At 39.7% G+C, this 21,524-nt stretch overlaps 1 protein-coding gene across 3 annotated transcripts; it reads right to left on the minus strand.

Moving 5' to 3' along the window:
• Nucleotides 1–9,037: 9,037 nt before the first annotated feature.
• Nucleotides 9,038–20,270, minus strand: MSANTD4 (Myb/SANT DNA binding domain containing 4 with coiled-coils). Of its 3 annotated transcripts, XM_054592551.1 has the most exons (4): nt 20,202–20,257; nt 19,144–19,231; nt 10,901–11,543; nt 9,038–10,562 (listed from the first exon to the last, which is right to left on the minus strand). In XM_054592551.1, exons 3-4 carry the CDS (start codon nt 11,360–11,362, stop codon nt 9,987–9,989), a joined length of 1,038 nt encoding a protein of 345 aa, XP_054448526.1. In that variant the 5' UTR covers nt 11,363–11,543; nt 19,144–19,231; nt 20,202–20,257; the 3' UTR covers nt 9,038–9,986. The 3 variants fall into 3 exon arrangements, with proteins under 3 accessions (XP_054448526.1, XP_054448527.1, XP_054448528.1); XM_054592552.1 differs by lacking the exon at nt 19,144–19,231 and having other exon boundaries at nt 20,202–20,270; XM_054592553.1 differs by lacking the exons at nt 19,144–19,231; nt 20,202–20,257 and adding an exon at nt 14,169–14,246.
• Nucleotides 20,271–21,524: the final 1,254 nt, after the last annotated feature.

The raw sequence follows: 21,524 nt of genomic DNA on the forward strand, positions 1-21,524 counted from the left end.
CATCTGAGGACATTTTCATCTGCTTTTTTAGAGAGAGAGGAAGGGAGAGAGAAAAACATCAACGCAAGTGGAGCACCAATCGGTTGCCTTGGCATGCAACTCGACTGGGGATCCCCACCGGCCCTGGGGATTGTACCCGTCTGTACTGGGGGTTGCCGCACCCCTGCCTAGATTGGGGATGAACACGCAGGCTAGGTACGTGCCCTGACCCCGCAAACTTTCAGTTGCCAGAGAACACTCCAACCACTGAGCAACACTGGCCAGGGCAGATTTTATTTATTTATTTATTTATTTTTAAAGACGGAGGGAGGGAAGAAGAGAAGGTGAGAAACATCAATAGGTTACCTCTCACGTGCACCCCAACCCAGGGACCCGGCCAACCCTCAGGCACATGTCCTGATTGCGCATCAAACCGGCCGGCCTTTCCCTTTGCGGGACGACCCTCAGTCAACTGAGTCAGGCCGGTCAGGGCCCGTTGTGGTCCTTTTTCTACATGGCTGCCAGATTGATTATCCTAAAATACAAGCACCATCCTGTCACCTTCCTGGCTAACATAACTTAATGTCCATTACACAAGACCTATGAACATCTCTAGTATCTTCTCTTACCTACTTTCCACTCTATTAACATCAAATTAATATTCACAGCTCCAGGTGTCAGAATGCGCCCTGCTTTTTCCTTTCTAAATTTGGCAATTTTTGCCTCTAACTGGAATGCCCCTCTTTCAGACAGGATTTCTAACTATAACCAACAGGACCCACTCTAGTTCAGTTAAGTAAAAAGTAAATTTATTAATGGATACCAGAGAGTTTACAGAAACTCAGGGAAAGGCAGTGAATCAGACCTGAAGGCAAAGCAGCAGAGAATAACGCACAAATTGTGTCGCTGATCCACTGCCATGCCGTGTCCAACATCCAGTGAACAAATATATCAGAGCAAGGACACTGGAGAAGGGACACTGCCGCCACTGCTTCTGTTTCTACTGCCTCTGAAGCAGGGAGCCTGCCTAGCAGGCTCTGTAACATTCTCAGTAAACGGGTTCCAGGTGGTGCCTTTTTCCAGTTCTATCATCAGGCAGGAGTATCTAACTGGCGGTGCTGAATCATACGCCTGTCACCTAAGTGCAAGGGAGAGAGGGAAGTAAAATACTGCCTTACACAATAGGGAAGCATAAAATAAATATAGAAAGATATTCAAAAGAAGCTTGAGTGGACACAGGTGTTTATATATCTTCTATTCCTGTATGCCCGATTCCTAGTCATCTATCAGGAAGCAATCTAGAAATCATCTTGTGTAGACTTTCCTGATTCTCAGTGTGGTAATCCCTCTTTTTAATTTTCCTGTGCCCTGTGCTAATCTCTATAACAGATACTACTGTCCCATGATTACTTCTATAAATTTCTCTATTTTATCTCTCTAGACTCGTTAGTTTCAGAGGCCACACGGAGTAATGAAAAGAGCTTTAGAATCAGAAAAAAGCTAGATATAAATCCTTGTTCTGGCACTCACCGTCTTGCCTCTGGGAAACGCCTTTTGTTTCACTTGTAAAATGGGAACAAAAATACCTAGCATTTGATGTTGCTGTGAAGTTGAGAATGAGTGCCTATAAGTTTTGTGAACACATCACAAAAGCTGGTAATAGGAGTTCAATAAACAAAGCGGTGTTTACTTAATCTTTGTAGCCGTGGGTTTCCGCTTCTGCCTAGGAAACAAAAAGCTGGAAAAAAGTCATTTTCACCCTATTAATAAAAAAAAAATAATCTACAAAATTATAACTTTTCTTGTGCTAGAAGAGAAAGCTCATGGTAGCCAAGTAACTAAATTCCAAAGGACAAACCCCTTTCTAAGCAGAGAAGGGATACACAAACAGTTTCACACTTGATATGACAAATAGGAGGTGATGCTGTTCTGGAACCAACACAAGTGGGTATGAAGAGCTCAGTAAAATATTGATGAATTCTTAAAGGGCAAGTGTTGGTTAGTATGTAACTCTTACATAGCTAAGGACCCTAAACCAAGATAATTTGAACTCACTTGAAAGCTCTTTCTCATTACTCTTCACTGAGTGCTCAGGAGAGAGCCTGGGGACAGAGTGGGACAGTGGATAGGGACTCCTTTCGTGGAGCTGGATCAGGATGTCATTGCTGCTATCATTACCTTCAGGATAGCACAGGCTCCGAAATCGTCTAGCGGTGGGCTGCTGCTACCCTGGGTTTACTCTCTGTATGCTTTTATTCCACCACTCAGTAGTAGACAAGTGTTACATGTTAATCAGCACTGGGCTTGTGATGAGAGTAAATTAGAATTTCCTGTTCAGCGTATCTAGAATCAGGCAGTTTTCACTTTGACATTGAAGATGGGACTTTCTCAATATTCCTACCCTTCAGTCTCCTAGAATCAAAACTGTATCCCATCTTGGGTGGAAAATTTTTGCCTCTTGACAACAGTAGTAGATGTCCACATGGTATTGCTGGATCTGGGGCCCCTGACAGTTCCCTGCCTCTCCTGCAAGAGATCTTTGCTTCAATTCCTTCTCTAGAAGTAGCAGTTCTTTGTGCCACAGAGACAAAAGAGGGTTTTTGCTCCTCTTCCAGTAACCTAAGACTTTTGATTTGTAGAAGAGAAGGGCTTGGGAAGTAGAGGCATGACTCCTCAGTAGGTGCTGTTCACCTCACACACATCTGCTCAATTCAACACAACCCCCACTCAAATAAAGTTCTGACCGCGAGAGAGAGAGAGAGAGAGAGAGAGAGAGAGAGAGACCGTTCACAAATGTAAATACTGCTTACCTGAGTCTCTACTGTACTTTTATAATGTTCAGCATTTAATAAAAAAATTACAGGGCACACACAAAAAGGAAAGAAAAGGTAACCCACTGTCAAAAAATTAAGTAATAAACAGAACTATACTCAAAGATCCAGACTTTGGAATTATAAGACAAGGTCTTTAAATAAATGCACTAGGCAGAATTCTAAGGTTACCCCTAATGATGCAAACACTTATAAAATGTCTTTTTCTTGAGAGTGGGAAAGACTTGCAGATAGGAGAGCATTCTTGAGTATGGTACATTATATGAGAAAGCAGATATTTTTTCAGATGTCATTTAGTCCCCTAACCAGTTGAACTCATCAAAAAAAAAGGAAGGTTATCCTGGATGGGTCTGACCTAATAAGGTGAGCTCTTAAAAAGAGTACAGAAATTGGAGATTTTTAAAAAGTCGGGGAGATATCCAAAAAGGGGACATGGATGTTAAGCATACCCCAAAATGCCGATTAATCAAGGTTTTTCATATGGCTTGTACAGTACTTACATCACAATAATAAATGATTCCAGATTTCCTTTTGATGCTAGCCTGAAAGGACAGGCTAGCATGGCTTTTATCAGGCAGTAACTCCACTTATATGGGGATGTTTAGTCAAAACAAATGAACAAACCTGCCTCACACACAATTTATTAATGTGTATTCTAACAAGTAGAGCGAACAGATATTGTCAATATCATTTTGGTTACACTGGAGCAGTAATTTTGCTATAGCCATCTTTCACATTTTGCTTGACATCAAAATGCTAGTATTAGACATCATTTTGCTAGTATTTTATCAGCGCACTTAAACTGGAAGATAACTTTTTTTTGTCAGTTTGTTTGCTTACCCACTATTCCCAACAAAGGAGAGATAATCTTTCTGACTTCTTGATAGATGACATCAACCAGAAATGTTATTTGCACATGTAGGTGATTTTTTAAAAAATTTAAACCATTTTTACAACCATTCAAAATTTTATAACTAAAATTATACTCAAAGGCTACAACAAATCTTTTTTGTTGACAAATGTAATGTTAAAAGTTCTTGCTAAAATGTGAACGTATTTAAATCCAATCAAACTTTTTCATACCAAGTATTGTAAAATATTGATGCACTAATGTGAAGAATGTGCAAGCTTTACTGGAGCAGCCACCCTGAAGCTCTCTCTGATGCCCTTGAAGAGCTTATGTGCCCCAAAGGGATGGAAGAATCAGGTCGATGTTTACAGGGACAGAGATTGTTTGCTACTGCAGCTAAGAGCTATGCTTTGCAGAGCCTCTCTCCTTCCACTGCACTTCCCACCCACAGACAAGACAAGACCTTGGGTGAGGTGCTGTGACCTTGGGAATCCTCTGCAGCAGCTTTGAGAGCCTCTTGTCCACTATGGGCAGTGTGACACTCTTCATGTGGTTACTAAACTAGATATCCAGAGGACCACGCTCCTTGGCCTCATTTATACCTATTGGCAGAGCAGCAGGTGCCAGGTGAATCAGCAATGGCTCTGGGGCTTGCCCTCAGAGATTTCCCTAAGGGAGCAACTCCTGGTCGGAGGCCCTTCATCGCCATGCCTAGAGCGGAGGTGCACTTGCAATCCATTCATGAACACCTACTGGGAGGCATTGCCCTAAAAGTACAGATGTTAAGATGTTAAGAACATCCCACATGACATCCTCCTAAATCCCTCTAACAAATAAAACAGTAACAGTGGGGGAGGTAGTACTCGCAGCAAAAACTGTTATCATCCCACAACATGTATTTCTCTTTCAGAATGTTTGAACCCAAATCCTTGATTTTTATTTGGGCACGTCCCACTTCCCAGTTCCTTCTGTGGCCATGATTCTATCATGTAACTGTCACTTGAAAAACTGGATGCCTCCTAAGGACATAGCTGCCCTCAAAGCCCTCTAAAATGATGGCTCTGTGCATTCTCCGAGTCTGAAGGTGGGATCCGTGCCCTCTCCCTCCTTATTGTTGCTACTAGATCCTTTTCTTTTCTTACTAAAAGTTCAGCTCCACTGGAGCACACGCCTTAAGATTATACCATCTTTACCTCCATTTATTGCAATTGACCACCACCTTCCTGGCTGCTTCTCATGTATTCAAGAGGTATTTTAGCCCCTGACTTTCTACCCTTCCTTGACATTCTTGTCACCATCCTTAGTGATTTCAGTAACGCATATAGAGAAGTCATCTCATCTGTGGCATTTCCGGTCATTGCCCACCGGTCTGTGGTTCTCCTTCCAGCACATGGGCTGCCCTGTCATGCAGCCCATGTTTTGCATTCTTCAGGGGCTATAAGGAACGCCACACTCTACAACAAGACTGCAGTGGTCCTCCAGCAGACAGACAGATGCTGTTCCTTCATGAGGAGCTGCCACACCAAACAGCTCTGGAACCATCGAACCTTGGGCTTTTTATAGAATCATAAATTACCTTATCATTTGAGCCATATAAGGTTATTTTTCTACTTAATTGGAGTTGAAGTTATCCTAAGTGATACAAAATATAGGTGAAACAGATGTATCATCCATTACTAAGTAACACCCAAATTTGTATTAATACAAATCATCTCCTTAACTGGGAATGAAGGATTGGGAGTATGCATTAGTTCAAGTGAAACAATGTTGAATTTGGGATAATATGTTGACAATGGAAATGAAAGTGTACAGAATAAAAAATTATTAGAGGTAAAATACACAAGACAACCATGAATGATTGGATTTCTGTGTGAAAATCAGGGATGAGTCAAAGATGAAAGTCAGGCTTCTAGCTTGAAGCCCTGGGAGAAGGATGCTATCATTTAATTAGTTCCAGGTTGGATGCATTGACTTTGAGGTGTCTGTGAAACATTTGAAAAGAACAGAGTATAAATCTGGGTTAGAGGTTTGACTTTGAGAGTCAGTATACATATAGTAATGGAAGCCATTGGAATGGCTGAGCATCTAGGTAAAAATTATAGAGCTATAGTTTCCAAACCTTAGTGTGCATGAGAATCACCTGAAGAACCTACCTAAAATATGGATTGTTGAATCCTATCCCATTTTGATTCAGTAAGTGTGATGCTTAGTTTTTTGTTAACTTGGTTTAGGAACTTCACAGTTCAAGATGCTGAAGGAGAATCTGTCCCATGCCTCTCTCCTACCTTCTGGTAGTTTCCAGCAAGGGCATTCCTTGGCTTTTAGTTGCATCCCTCCAATCTCTAAATCTAGCTTCAAAGGTCCTCCTCTGTGTGTATTACCATATCCAAATCTCTCCCTCTCATACAGATAACAGTTGTCGGGTTTAGGTTCCACCCTAACCCAGTATTGATTACATCCATAAATACTATTTCCAAATAACATTACATTCACAAGTACCTGATGTTCCAATTTCAACAAGTCTTTTTGGAAGATACAGTTTAACCCAGAGCACATGGTTTTGGAGAGTGGAAGAGGGTAAAGAACCAGAGTAGGATTGGCAGGCAGTGTTGAGAGCTCAGAAGGGGTTGTGAATTCAGTGTCACCAATCTGCCTGGGTATGTGAGTGAAATGGTGGTCACGGAATCGGAGCTGGGGGGAAAAACATTTGTGAGAGGAGAAATTGGACGGGGAATTGGACTCAAGTGCTGAGGATGATAAACACTTGCAGCAAGCTGGATTAGAGATTGCGGTCACTGAGTTAGTGTTTGAATTAGTTATTACAGAGGAGAGGTGGCTGGACCCAGAATACTGAGACAGACAAGTGATTAAGATGAAGTGGAAGAATTGGAACTGGTGACGAAAACACAGAACTAAGTGGCCAAAGCTTTCAGGGTTCTTCACTTGGACACTACAATTGCCTGGGAACTTCTTAGGATGAGCAATGGTAGGCCGATAAGTCAATGAATGAATGTGCAGCTAAGAGTAATAAAAAGAATGAATACAGTGACTTTGGGGGTGCACCTCAAAGGTGCAGGGTATTTTTTCTTTCATAAAGGAATGAAGGAGCAAAGATCTGGAAATAGCATAGAAAGCAAAGAGAACCTAAACTCAACAACTCATCCTGAGTCTCATAGGAGGGCACCAGAGTACATAGTGAATATATATGAATTAAAATCTTTGTTACTCTTTTTATATGTAGAATCATCAAAAGAAACATGAGATCTGGGTCATGACATAGATCATCTTTAACGGGAAAGAGAATCCTCCAAATGGTAGTTACCTCAGAGAATGCAAGGCCACGCCAAGTTCACTTCTGGTGCAAGTGGACACAGTACATCCGAAGGGTCAGATTCACACAATACACACGTGGCTGCCACAGCCCACTGCGAAGGTTTAGGAGCAGTGTTCAGACAAGTGGGGAGTGACTCATAAACTGAGCAGACTGACATTGATTTTAACATTTCAAAAGTTCTCCAAGGAGACTTTGAAAGACATAATGCCAGTTTTATATGATAAAATATTCCAATTTTATTCAGCAGAATTCATTTTAATATTTTTAAACTATGGTAGAGAATGGTAGAAATGATGAAGTCCCTGGATCTGAAAAAGCTTTGCTTTGCTGATTTTCACGCTAAGATAGAAAATGGAAAGGTCAAGGATGAAAGCAACAGGATCAAAGACAAAGGGAAGAAAAATTAGTGGAGTATTTGGAGAGCAGCTTGACAAACATTTAATTATGTTGGTAAAGAAAATCTTAAACAAAGCAGGACTTTACACTTGATACAAAAGGAAATGGGAAACTAATTTCAGGTAGGACACATCTGTCGTATCTTTAAGATGCTTTCTAGTTTTAAACTGCATTTTCTTAATGTTATTATTCCATACATGGTAAGAGTTAAGCAGGGCATATACATATTCAATGTAACAGAGACAAGAACAATGAGGCTCAGAGACACCGATGGTCCCACATCACCCAGCTGCTAAAGTGGAGCTGGGGCTGGACCTGCCATCTTTCCAATGCTCTGCTCCTCTCCCACTTCTTCATGCTGTTTATTCTCATGGCATAATAAAAGCAGTACTTGAGGGATATCTATTCTGGAAAGTGGCAAACTGGGAGGAATAGGAAGAAAGGAACTGAGAGACAGACGGCTGCTGAAATACGCCTTGAAAATGCCACCATGCTAAGGACTACATGTGAGGTGGGACCATCAAAAGAAGACAAGACAGGACTTGATGAACAACTTGAGTAGAATAAGGAAAGCAAAAAAGACTACGAAGCATAGGTAGGCCAGGTACCAGTAAACCCATTTTATAGATGAGGAAATCAAATCACAGGGCAAGTTAAATGACTTTCACAAGTAGTAAGTAGCAAAGCTACATCTAACTACACCGACAAGTTTTCACTACTTCTCCTTAGAGTTCTTATACTGAAATATTGGATCAGGACTGATGTCATTTTTCAGGCATTTAGTTAATTAACAAGGCACTGTTTCCTTTCTTATAAAAGTAGGCATAAGATGACTTGGCTCAAGGGCTGTTCTGAGGATCAAATAAAATAATGTATGAAAAGCACACAGCCTAATGCCTAACACAAATGTTATGTCCCCTACCCCATTCACAATGACAAGGCTCCCTTCCAGGCTTGATAACCTCAACACTCACAGCCCACAGCTTCACTTGAAATAGGCCTTCAGACAGTTAGTGTAGGCAAATTTTATTTCTAGAGTAGAAGCATTTATTTCAGTTATAAAAAAATAACACTATTTCAAAGTCAAGGTAACTAAACAGATGTGTATTTTTTCCTTGTATACCCATACTCCAATATCACATGATTTCAAGACATTCTTAAATTAACAATGAACAAATGCAGAATCAAGGTAGTATCTGTCAACAGAAGAAATGTATTAAAGCTACATACATATCAGCCCTGGAAATCAGAAAATACAAAGTGATCCTGCAGTGATTCTCAACTTTCGTGTGCATTAGAATCACCTGTATTGTGGAAAAAGCACCTTCAGGGGACTGAAGGCAAATCACCAGGTTAAGCAAGTCCTCGGTCTCAGAATACATATCGATAGACTGAAGATAAAAACTTCCTCAGGAAGGGGCAAAGACAGAATACACAATATATGAGATTCGCTATGCGACTTCTCTGAGCCCCAATTTAAGGAATAGTATTAGGTACTATTCCCAAGAATTGCTCTACAGATTAGGTCAGATAGTGCACGATGTTTCCCTAATTCATAACACACAGCTACTACCGTCATTATTTCATCATCATCATCATCATGATTCAGGACATTCTCCCCCCACCCCCATTCCCAAACAGCTGCTATTATGTACCTTAGAAATCAAACAACCACTCGTTGAGTTAAGCTCATGGAGTATTAGTACCATTTTCATATCATTTTCACTAGCTTCAATCCATGCACTTACCCGAAGATTTCAGTACACAGTTGAAATGACAAGTTTTATATCTAAGCTATGAAAATGGATTCCAAGAAGAAAGGGACCTAAAGCCCAAAAAGTGGGTTGCTTCCAAAACATCCATAGTCAGAGGAATGAACTGCTTTTCAAAGTGACTCATTCTGGACAGTTTCTGATGTTCCCTGTATTGTTTTCTGAATTGGGTTATAGATAGACACATGGAAATAAAATACCTATCATCTTCACCACTTCCTAAATTCTATCTACTACACAGTAATGTTTCATAAAGTTTTTTTGGCCATTTAAGTTAACGACCCACATAAATATCTGAGGTTTTAATATTCTGAAACTGTAAAACAAAGCTATCAAGGTGCACAGTCAGGCCGGGGTAGGGTTTCTCACTCTCAGTAATACTGACACTTTTGGTTGGACAATTTTTTGCAGGGGTTATTCCGTGAGCTGCCGGATGCGGACACTCCGGGCCTCTACCCACCACATACCAGTGTTGAAACCAAAAATGTCTCCAAACTCAGCCCCCAGTTGAGAATCACTGAGCTTGAATTTTACAGATATAATTGTAAACTCTGAGTGCACAGATTATACACGCTTATGTAATTTTACTAATATAAGGAGCATAGCACAATAGCTCCTGCTATACTGTTTACGCTAGGGCACATAATTTTTATATAATATACTACTTAAATATATAGTTACCCACATATAACTATCTTTTCCTACTGAAAACACCGACATTAAACAAGGGAAAAAAACAGCTAATCCTGCAACCATTTTCATGTTATCTGATATTGAGAAAAACCTGTGGATTACAAACATTTGCTAACAGAGACCTAGAGAAATCACTGCAAGTGTCCTTCCTTCTGAATTCGAAGTCTCTCTTTCTCTACTTGTAAGCGTTCCTTTTCAATCTGCAGCTTCTCCGATTCAAATTTCAAAAACTGCAGCCTATCTTTTTCCAGTTGTAAGCGTTCTCTCTCAAGTTTTAACTTCTCTGTTTCTATGTCCTGTGGCTGAAGTAAGGACTTTTCTCCTTGACCAAGTTCATTTTCCAAAGATGGTTTCTCTGAGTTGACTATCTGTAACCTCAACTTCTCTCTCTCAATCTGCAGTCGCTCCTTCTCCAGCTGAAGCCGCTCGTGCTCCATGTCTAAATGCCGCAGCCTCTCTTTCTCAATCTGCAGCCGTTCCTTTTCTACCTGCAGCCTCTCAGCTTCAATATCCAGCCGTCGTTTTTCCAACTCTAGTTTCTGTTTCTCTATGTTTACAAGCAAATGGGGCTCATCATAGGCAGACCTTGACGGTGCTGAGTTTAGAGTAAAAAACTCATCAATGTGGGGGAAATCAGGAAGTTCATTTTCCCTCCTGGAATCTGGTATGACTGATGACAGTATTTCTTCTTCCTCCTCAATTTCAAACTAAAAAAAAAACAAAGAGAGAGAAAAGCAATTTACAGTATTATTTCTATTTCATGGTTGTTTAAATATTTCTTAAAATCTTTTTTGTATTGAGGATATAAAACCATGAACTTTGAATTTGGAATATTTACAATGAATCAGCTGATGTCACTAACATAGTATCAAGAGAAGTATATTTAGGTGAAAAGAGATCAATGATAAAAAGAAAAATGGAATGACTTTACATGCTAGTTTTAAGTTAGCCTCAAAATCTCGGAACTTCTTAACTGCTCCTGCGCTACAATTAACTAACAAATCAGAACTGAAGATATTAAATGAATAAAAGGGCTCTTACTTACTTCAGGACTCTGGGGATCTCTCTCTTCCTCTTCCACTTTGACCTCGGTTAAGGATCCACCTGCATCCCTAAAATCTGCCACATTTTGCCAATCAAAATTTGTATCATTTCGGAATCCAATCTTTTCATCTATCTCTTCGGTAAGAGAGTCATCTAAATCGGATGAGGGAAGGGGAAACCCAGAACCAACCAGCTTAATGTTCGCCTTCATCCTCTTTCTTTTCATAAGTGCTCGCCAGTCAAGGTACCTCCTTTTCACTTCTGTCCCTGTCCTCTGCTCTCCTTCTCCCACCGCATTTACACACTGTGCAATCTCCTCCCAAGCCATGCGCTTCATCACGTTAATTGTTGTGTTGAGCTGCTTGGAAAAAATGACTTCTTTCCTTTTTGTGATTTCCTTCAAAAGAGTCTGAGTTTCTTGAACACTAAAATTGCTTTTCCTTTTCCTTTTCAACTGCTTCATTTTTCTAACTTAAATGTAGTTTTTTTTTTGGTTTTTGGGGTTTTTTTTTTACTGTAAGAGAAGATGTGACAAGAATTTGAGGAATGCTAAAAAGCACAAAAATCAAGGACAATCCCTTGTTGGCACTTTGTTTAAGTCAGAGTTTTCAGTTCATTAGTAGCAAAAGCAGGCTGGATAATTCCTAAAGGGAAAAAAGTAAAAGTAAATCAACCTGTAACTTCTGCAATGTCCCTCAACCTAATAAGCTATATGCATAATTTTAAAAACTATTTTATTTTTTAGAGAGAGGAGAAGGGAGAAAAAGAGGGAGAGAAACATCAGTTGGTTGCCTCTTGTATGTGACCCAACCAGGGACAGAACCCACAACTTAAGCTTGTGCCCTAATCAGGAACTGAACCAGAGACCTTTCACTTTGCAGGACAATGCCCAACTAACGAGCCACACCAGCCAGGGATATATATATATATATGCCTCTAAACGTGGCTCAAAACTACCTGCATTTATTTCTGGCCCTGCCAGCACCATCATTTTCTCACCTGAGCTGCTGTAATAATTCCTAACTAGGTGCCAATATTCACTCTTAATCTACGTCCCACTTCTCCAGCTCCTTCTCCCACCCTACTCTCCCCAGTCGATCCTCTCTATTCCAACTACTCTGGCCTTCTGGTCGCTCACTCTTGTCCAGCCCTTTCCCTCTTCCGGGCATTTGTGCACACTGTTCCCTCTGCCTAGGAACTGGACTGCTCTCTTCTTGGCCTACTAGTTCCTCCTCATGCTTCAGCTCCCAGGTTAGACGTCCTTTCCTCAGGGTGGCCTTTCCTGACAAGTCGAATCATTCTAACAAAAGCTAGGACTACAAACCTGCCTTTCTTTTCCTAGTCTAAATGTTACACTTGTGCTGACAGAGCCAAGAGTCTCTCTCTCCCCCCCCACTGAGCTAGAAGTTCCATGAGGGTGGCAAAGTTTCTGCTCACCAGCATCTCCCTGGAGCCTAGCAGAGTTTCTGGCACACTGGCAGGCACAGCATAATTTTTTAACCAAGGAATGGGTCACTTTGCCAAAATGACCACTAGTTTGAGACATCAAAAAGAAAAATTCAGACTCTGTAGAATAATATTAGAGGAACATTGACAGGCTGTGCTACAAAATCAATAAAATTTAGAAACAACTTTAAGCAATGTAATTTGATCAAAGAAATGACAATTGCTTATATTTTATTATTTCCTAAATAATTAAAAACTCATTTTTAGGTTAAGCCTACACATAAACTCTAAGCTTGGAATAAAATTTCCCGAAACAATAAAAGATTTGTAAGGAAACAACAGAATTAAAGGGGTAACATAAAAATGGCAAGGATTTCGCCCAGCCACCCCACCTAAAAGATCACCGGGGCGGGGCGGGGGGAATATATATATATATATATATATATATATATATATATATATATATATTCTTAAACCTTGTGGAGACCAATACACAATTTCATGGTTTGCCACTGAAATTCTGTCCCTCAATGCTCACCAAGTCCTCCCCGCTCTTCCATTCAAACCACCTAAGCCAAAGATCCTACCACCAAAGTTGAATGCTATTATTTGTTTCCAATTAATCCTTTTTAATTATTTGCCTTTCTTTGAAGAACTTCTCAGTATTTTATAATGTCCTACCAGGGCTGTCCAACCTTTTAGCATCTCTGGGCCACACTGGAAGAGCTGTCTGAGGCTACATATTAAATACTAACGAAAACAAATGCGGGGGTGGCGGCTGGTATTTTAAGTAAATTTACGATTTTGTGTTGGGCCGCACTCAAAGCCATCCTGGGCTGCATATGGCCTGTGGGCCACGGGTTGGATACCCGGTCTGGCCTAGGCCATTTTAATAGCAGAGTTGAGGATCATGATATAAGCAAGTAACTATACTTAGAGACTCTATGAAATTAATTTTAAAATATTCATGTCAAAATTTTAATATAAATTCTGAATGGGAAAGATCCTCTTGTATACATTTCTCTTAGATGGATGCAAGACAGAATGCTTCTCCAGTTTCCAGAACCCATGCTGTCAAAGCATCAAAAAGGGTATATGCACCTGAAACTTGTTAAGAAAGATAAGCTTTTCAGGTCTGCCCCAGACCAACTGAATCAGAAACTCTAGGGGTAGGACCTAGTATACTAATCTGTGCTTCAATAAGCCTTCCAGATGATTCTAATGCTTGCTAAATTTGAGAACCACTGTGCTAGACCCACCGCAGCGTAAGGCTCAACACACCTAACTCTCTCGGACAATTTGATTTCAGGTCTGAAACAAATGCATCTGATGGGCAGAATCTGTAGCACAGCCCAAATCCTTCATTACGGTGGTGATGGAAGATGTAGTTTTTCTCTTATCGAGCCTTTGCCTTAGGAGAAGGAAGAGTATGAAGTTGGAAAAGATGTTTAAGTGAGTCTTTTCCTTAGAAAGATTTTATAAGTAGGTGATGGGAGACAAGGGCTCAGAAAGAGTAAAGGTTATGTACACAAGTCGTGTTTTTGACTTCAGATTCACTGACTGACCACTGTGATACAGCTGACTTTTCCTCCCCTACAAAATAGGGGAGGACGAGACTGCTAAAGGCCCTTCCAGCTCCATCACTGCGTGAGCATAAACATTTCCTACCACCATGAAGAAAAAATACCAAAACTCCGCTAAGCTTCATGTCCTGTCAATCCCCACCATGGCACTGAACATGAGATACCAGCATTTTTACTTATAAAATTCAGAGAAGTTAAATACTTTGCGCACTACACAGCCAGTTAAATGATAGAACTTACATCCATGTTCCCTTAGGTTATATCTCCTTCCACTTTATATGCAGCGTATGATTGCTAAATCTTAGAAATGTGTTGCCAAGTTTTGAGATTCAAGTCTTTTAGTAGAAATGTTCAAAAACAGCAGATTCTTATATCTGTGGAAGGTTTAGATCGTTATTTATATAGGCAGAAAAACACCTCAAAGCTTCAGCCAGTTAGGTTTCACTTTGTCATGGTTTCTTCTCTTACATACTTTAGTATCAATTTAAAATTTTTATCAATGTCAAAAATATTTCCCTAGTAATTGGCAATTCAAATAGTATCGTCTACTGAAGCAAAATATATCAAGTGAGTGAGGCTAACTAAATTTAATTGAAAAATGCATAAATATTTCTTACCATTGTTTGAGCCTTTTCTGTTTAGGACTTAAAAATGGATGCCAATTCCTTATTTCTAAACTCAAATAAAAAGGTATTTTATATGATTTCACTAAATTTTTATACAATTTTTCCTTTTAAAGATCCCAGTCATCTTTAACTGATTGGGTATTTAATAACTTCACCAAAAATATGCACATCACTATCTTTTTTGTTTCCAATCATTCATGTGGCATAACCATCTCCTGAACTGCCTCTTGCTGCTGAAGTGAGGGTCAGAGAGAAGTAAAGCTTCTAAAGAGGAGAAAATGAATTTTCAAAAAATCATTGTGAATTTCACACTCCCATAAAAAGAGCAAAGCATGCACAAAAAAATTGCAAGCAAACTAATTCTAATATAGACTTCCAAAATTTCCCAAAAGATATTTAATAAAATTGAAATCCACTAAACTGGAACATATAATCAGTGGCCGCACTTTTGATCTTCTTAGGTAAATACTAACCTTATAGTCAAATATAAGCCTCTTGGCAGTAGACTATTAAGCAAAGGTATTCATAAATTAAAAGCATCAAAAGAGACAGTGTGTGTAGTAGCAGCTATGAGCACAAAGTTAGACTTCCTGAGTTAGACACCTGGCTCTCCATATCCTAACTGTATGGTCTTAGTGACTTAACCTCCCTATGTGCAATTTCATTTGTAAAATAACAGTGTCACTTCACAAAGACACTGTGGATTAACAGATTTACTAAAATATAGAGAATAGTTCTTGGCACACTCTAAGCAAGTAATGTTAAGTTTGCGATTATTGCATCAAAGGCAAACTCTTTAAACAGTTTTGACAAAGGAAACAGAAAGGTCACAATAATATTGGTATTATTGTTATTGGTTTAGTTCTTAAGACAAGTGGCAGATCCATGGGTCTTTTATGCTTCATAACACATATGCAATAATTAAGGGTATGTTGGAACCTGCTGGTGTGACCTGGCAAAAGCCAACTGTGCACATCCTTTCCCAACTCCACATTCGATGATGTCATGTTGGAAGCTATAGAAACTGGCCAAGATGGCTGTATTTACACCACAGAAATGGACAAGTGTTACATACTAGAATTTATTTTGTTCAGTGGTCAGGGCACTGGTTTACTAGCACACTTACAGCTAATTATTTTTGCACATCTCAAATATTACCTAATGAAAATTAAGAATGTTCAATGTTTTAACATCTGATCCCAAGTCAACTTCGTGAACATTCTCGAAGATTTGTAATTTTAAAGGAGCACATTTCACTGGCACTCTGGCCTAACATTCCTTATGTATTATAATGCAAGTGATCAAATGGGCTGCATAAGTATTCCCCTTTCTTTCACAGGAGACCATAGAATACTCAGGAGATACAATGTTTATAAGCCACATATAAAAAGAACTTAAGCAAAATGATTTATAAATAATTAAACCAGCCCACATGTGCTTTTTGTTAGTATCTATGTTGCAGCATACCTCAAAGAATTACTTAAGTCAAAATTTGACTTTTTGCTTGCTCAACCAACTGCTCCACCACTATGTGGATCTGAGATAGACAGCCCAAGGACAGTACGTTCAATACCTAACACTATGCCTAAAAAGGAGGAGGTAAAAATATAACTTAAAATAAGAAGGTGACTGGGGGATGGGAAAGAGTAGAATGTGAAACAAAATAACTCAAGGAAGGTAAGATAGCAAAACTGAAACTTCTATGGGCAAAACATATGCTTTAAAAGGCATCCCAAGTTGATACAGGCAAGAAACAGCTTATGAAGATAAAGTAAAAACTTTAGGTAACCTACCCACCCTATAATGATGCTGAAGAACATAACAGTCAACAAATTATACAAAATCTGAAAAAAGTTTTAAGTAAACGAGTTATATTGTTACTTAGGCAGTATGGTCAATGATGGGCAGGTTATTAGATACATTTTTAAATGGAATCAGCAAGTTAGATGTCCTTAAAAATAAAAGAGTGCAAGTTATATCAAATTACATATCAAATTAAATACTCTGTATAAAGATGACTTTTTGTTTCCAAAACATAGAAAAGGTCTCAGACTATTTAGTTTATTGAATCATTTACAAAGCACTATCATATTTTTAAGGCAAAAGCATGGTAGAAGTACAAATATTCATCAACAGGGGACTAGATGAATAAACTGCTACATAATGGAATATATGCGATAAATCCACATGAGAGTGTGAATATGGCTTATTGCAACATTATTGCCGTGTAAATGCTAGTTAATGCGCAAGCCAACAAAGTCAGAAAGGGAGTATGTATGTCTATGTGTGTGTGTACACTATCAAAGAAGCTCAATTTTCAACTTAGGAACATTTACAGACAGGATACACTATGCTCTGCAACAGGTTCTGCCCAATCACCAGCTCTAGGGATCTCATGCACAGTCATTTCTGTCTCAGCCATGTAGCTGTTTGTTAGGCGACAGCACAATGGTTTTATTTTACTTTCAGGTGATTAACATTATGTTAAAATTATGTTATACTTATGAGGATTTGTATTACAGAAAAATACATTTTTTAAAGTCCCACAAATACCCAAACTTTGTTGACTTAAAAAAAGCAAAATATACATATGTGGTTAGAAAACCTATATAAAGGTACAAAACAAAGGAAATTTCTACCACCAATGTAATATTAATAATTTTCTGGGATTCCAGAAAATCATACATTTATAATAGCATGCATGTACTTATGAACACACATCATGTATTACATATTACATGAATACATATCAATTTCATTCACATATGCAACCAAAAAAGCAGTGACTGCTGAAATGTAGAGATGTAAAAATATACAGAAGTGAAAGAATTCATTGAAAACAGAAAAATGAAATGTCTATGAATGATTCTATAAAGGAAATGAAGAGTCAATGAGGAAATCATGAAAGTAAAAACTTACCAGCCTCTACAATAAAAAATAATCAAGAAATGAAGAAAAATTATGAAATTCTGAAGATAATTGGTAGAGCAGCATCTCTCAAACTTTATGTTTATGAACTGCCTGGAGCTCTTCTTAAAATGAGATTGAGATTCAACAGGTCTGGAGCGGGGCCAGCAATTCTACATTTCTGACAAACTCCCGCCTGATGCTGATGTTGCCAGTCCTTGAACTATACCCTGAGCAACAAGGATCTACAATAGTACAGCTCTATCCATAGAAAAATGTGACCCACATATGTATTGATAATTTAAAGTTTTTCTAGCAGCCACAGTAAAGCAAAAACAAAAGGTGGAATTACTTTTAACATATTTTATTTAACCCATATATTCTTAATCCAATTAAGAATCTCACAATGCCTAAGATATAGTAAGTCCTCAACAAATACCAGCCATTATCCATTTCCTAGTAAAGTGTTTGGATACAGTAAGTGAATATATCTTTACTGAATAAATAATGTGAATATATGAAAAGTGCAACAAGAGAAGTACTAACAAAATACACTGGTGTTAAATAAAGTACAAACTTTTGGTGGGATCAAGGATGTTGTCAGAAGAAATCAACATTTGATTTGGATCTTATAAAACAAATAGATTAATGAGAGGTAGTAATAAAGGGGAGAAACTAGGTTGGGGGCAAATGTCAGCCTATCTTTAATTTGCTGGTAGAAAACTTACTACAAGAGTCAAATATATCTGTGAAAATTCAAGCAGATTACCTTCTATATGGAAGCAATGTTACTATAACAACACAAAAATTATATAAAATGATATTACAGTTGTCAAGAGATTCCTAATTTATGCAGATACCCATCATTAGATTTTGCTGCTCTTAGACTATGAGATTTAGTAATTGGAATGTGGTGAACTGACTGGTACCTGGAAGGAGTAACAGTCCTCTTAAAACTATGCCTGAGTAAACATTTTTTAAATTTTGGTCGCAGTCATTGTTATTTGCATGTCCTATTTTTTCCAACAATTTGTAACTCCATACCTCTGCCTCACAAAAGTGGTATCCCTTTGTCCCTGCCTATTCTATGCTAAACTGCTGGATTATTGCATTGACCAAATGTACTTTAACACAGAGTTTTCACCTCACTGAAAGTGATATTAGGTTGTATCTTCGATTTCTAATCAGTCATGGCTTAATTGTGTAAAACTCCTTTGACAGCTTCTGACTGATGTTAGAAAAGTATCAAAATTAATGCACTTTGAGCTTAAATTTGGTAGCTATGCTTGCAGGGATAGAAATGAACCTTTATTTCCAGGAATGTGCATTTTTCCTATCCTCTTCTTTACCTTTTGGTACTAATAAAACAGAGCTTGGGTTTTCTGTCATCTCTTACCCAATATTTTACTCAAATTATTTGTTGAGCTCCTACTATATGCCAGGCACATATTCTTGGTGCTGGGGATATAATGCCTCATAAAATGTGAAAAGATCCTCTTTTAGATATAAAATACTATCCCTTTTATATTGGTGGTTGTCCCCACCTTTACAGAAGGTAGTTGCAAAGGCTAAAAATTTATAGATCTTACATGCCCTATCACAGAGAACAGCCATTTTCCCTAATCCTATCTCACAATCATTCTTTACTGATTGCATGTGAGTATAATAAGTAGTTCACTTACGTAATCCTTATGAAGATGATGTACCGCCAACGGCATTTATATAACTGGGCAATTTTTTTTCAAGGACTAACACTGGAGAATGAAGTTCCTAAATATTGCATAATAAGACACAATTAAAAGATGAGTAAAATTAGGCAGTAAATTCTGGGTCCAAAAAAACTGGGGAGCAGGGGAGCAAATTCATTAGGCTATTCAAGAAAAGCATCACAAAATCTGTGAGTTTCCCCCCGCCACCTATATTCTCATAGGACAGCAACTTTTAATCTGTGTGCTGGGACACTGGTGTATGGTGAGAATATTTAAAACATGCAATACTTGAATATGCAATCAAGGGCACTGAACTCTTTTCCCTTAGCCTGTAACAAAAATGAATAATAGTAACACGACAGTCGTCTGGTGTGAACAAATCAAAATTATACCTATTTTTTTCTGGTCAGGTGAGCAAAAAATATACTTTTGATTTACAGCAGAATTTTAGTAGTTTATGTGTGCCATGAGATGAAAAAGGTTGAAAATCGCTGTTACAGGAAATTAACTTCCCTGCCTAATAAAATGCTCTTTCGTAAAACCTGTGGTAGGTAAATAAAGTTTACTTAAGGTCGCCAGTTACTAGATTAATAAATCATTCTTCATTCCCTCCTTGCTGCTTCTCTTCGGACAGCCCAGCCACAATCCCTAGGAGGAATCCAGGAAAACTGAATTCCCAGGAGGCCTCCCAGGAGCAGCGAGCAGGGGGAGCGCACCTGACTCGGTCACAACGCTGCTGCTGCGGCTGCACCTGGTGGGAGAAGGGGCAACCAGCAAGCGGAGTCCTTTCTCTAAATACCGAATTAAGAGTCCCCATCAGGTGTCCGCAAACTTCTGAAGTCTTGTTTCAGGGTCCGGGGCCCTGCCCACCCTCCCAGGTCAGGCTGCAGCCCCGACTGGTACTTCTCCCAAGCGTTGTAGTCCAGCTACGCCGCAGAGCCAGGGCCAGAGCCCGCAGTGGTGTTGCGGGTAGGGGGACAGCCACCTGCCGCTGACCCCGTCCGGACCTTCCCCGCTGCGAGGGCACCCACCGTCCAAGGAACCGCCGCGTCCTCTGGGACAAAGCCGCACACCTGCGACCCCACGGCACCACCGCCCGGATGCCTCTAAAGGGATAGGGAAAAAAAAGATGCTTCATTGATTCCCCACCCCCCTACTCGCCCGCCCCCTTGCCACCGCCTATTGGGTGACGCGGCTGCCGCTATTTCGATGAGGCTTGTCTATTGGTCCGGATGGTAAGCCTTTCTGGCTGACGGCCCGCCCCAGGTCTGGCCTCACAATGGGAGTCGAGTCCCAAACCGGTTCCGGGTTAGTGCCCTGGAATTCCTCCCCCTTGTGATTCGCGGCCTCCCGCTATGCGCTCAGTCTTTGGCGCCCAGCTCTGTCAGTCAAGTGTGCTCTGGGAAAGGATTGGACCTTTACGATCAGCCCGCTCCGTTGTACAGACTGTGGGATACTGGCTTGCTCCAGCTCCAAACTCTACTCTTGTCCTTGACCCTCAACTTCTAAACGGGCCAAGGGGACGTGGAACCCTGGCGTTGCTTCCGCCGGTTCCTAGCACAGCATCACCTTCTTCTCAAACAACTGTAACCTAGTATGGCCTCACCCATTTCTTGAGGCTTCCCTTCTCAAGGTCACCGGTGATTTTCCTACAGTTAAATCTAGGCATCACTTCTCAGTCCCTATCTTAATTGACTCCTCAAGAAACATTTGACTCGACTATTTCTTCATTGTTTTCCATAATGTATGCTTGTCCTGCTTTTTCTCCCTCTAGGTCCTCTTTTCTATTCCCGTTTGCAGTTGCCTCTTTCGTTACTATCTCTAGTTATGGTGTTCCTAATGGGTCTGCCTCCCCACATTGCCTTTGTTCAGGCTTCTGTTGAGATCCCGAATTACAGCAGTAGCCTTCTTACTGGTCTCAGTACCTTGCCAGCTCGACTGTAGTCCATCCTGCACACTGTAGCCGGAACAGGCTGCTTAAAGTTCTTTAATGGAATCACACTCATCTTATGGTAAAGTACAAAGTCTTTATGAAAGTGTCTTCTGCTTTTCCCTCAGGCTTTATCTTTCACCCACATCCCCCCGTCTTCCCTCTTCATTTTTTCTTTACCACAATTTCTTTGCCTCTTTCAGTTCTTAGATTGACAGTTACTTTGGGACTTAAGTTTGCACTTAAGTTTGCATTGTTTCCCCCGGAATGATTTCTCGCGGCCTTTTCCCTGCTGTGCTCGGGATTCCTTTTGGAAGGCATTTTCTGGTGGAAGTCTTCCTTTCTTTCCATTCACTCTACCTCCACTTCCAAGCTGTCCCTCTAATGTAGGTTTGTGAAATAAAAGATAAGATGCTCAGCTAAG

The sequence above is a fragment of the Pteronotus mesoamericanus genome, unplaced genomic scaffold, assembly GCF_021234165.1.
Source record: "Pteronotus mesoamericanus isolate MK-2021 breed Mesoamerican mustached bat unplaced genomic scaffold, CSHL_Meso_final scaffold_36, whole genome shotgun sequence".
NCBI classification, from domain to species: Eukaryota; Metazoa; Chordata; class Mammalia; order Chiroptera; family Mormoopidae; genus Pteronotus; species Pteronotus mesoamericanus.

What these genes read in the sequence shown, in the direction of transcription:
- MSANTD4 (XM_054592552.1), bottom strand. Translation starts at nt 11,362, where the DNA reads ATGAAGCAGTTGAAAAGGAAAAGGAAAAGCAATTTTAGTGTTCAAGAA. An exon ending in GAGATCCCCAGAGTCCTGAA is followed by an intron (nt 10,563 to 10,900) that starts GTAAGTAAGAGC and finishes TTTTTTTTTTAG; the next exon opens with TTTGAAATTGAGGAGGAAGA.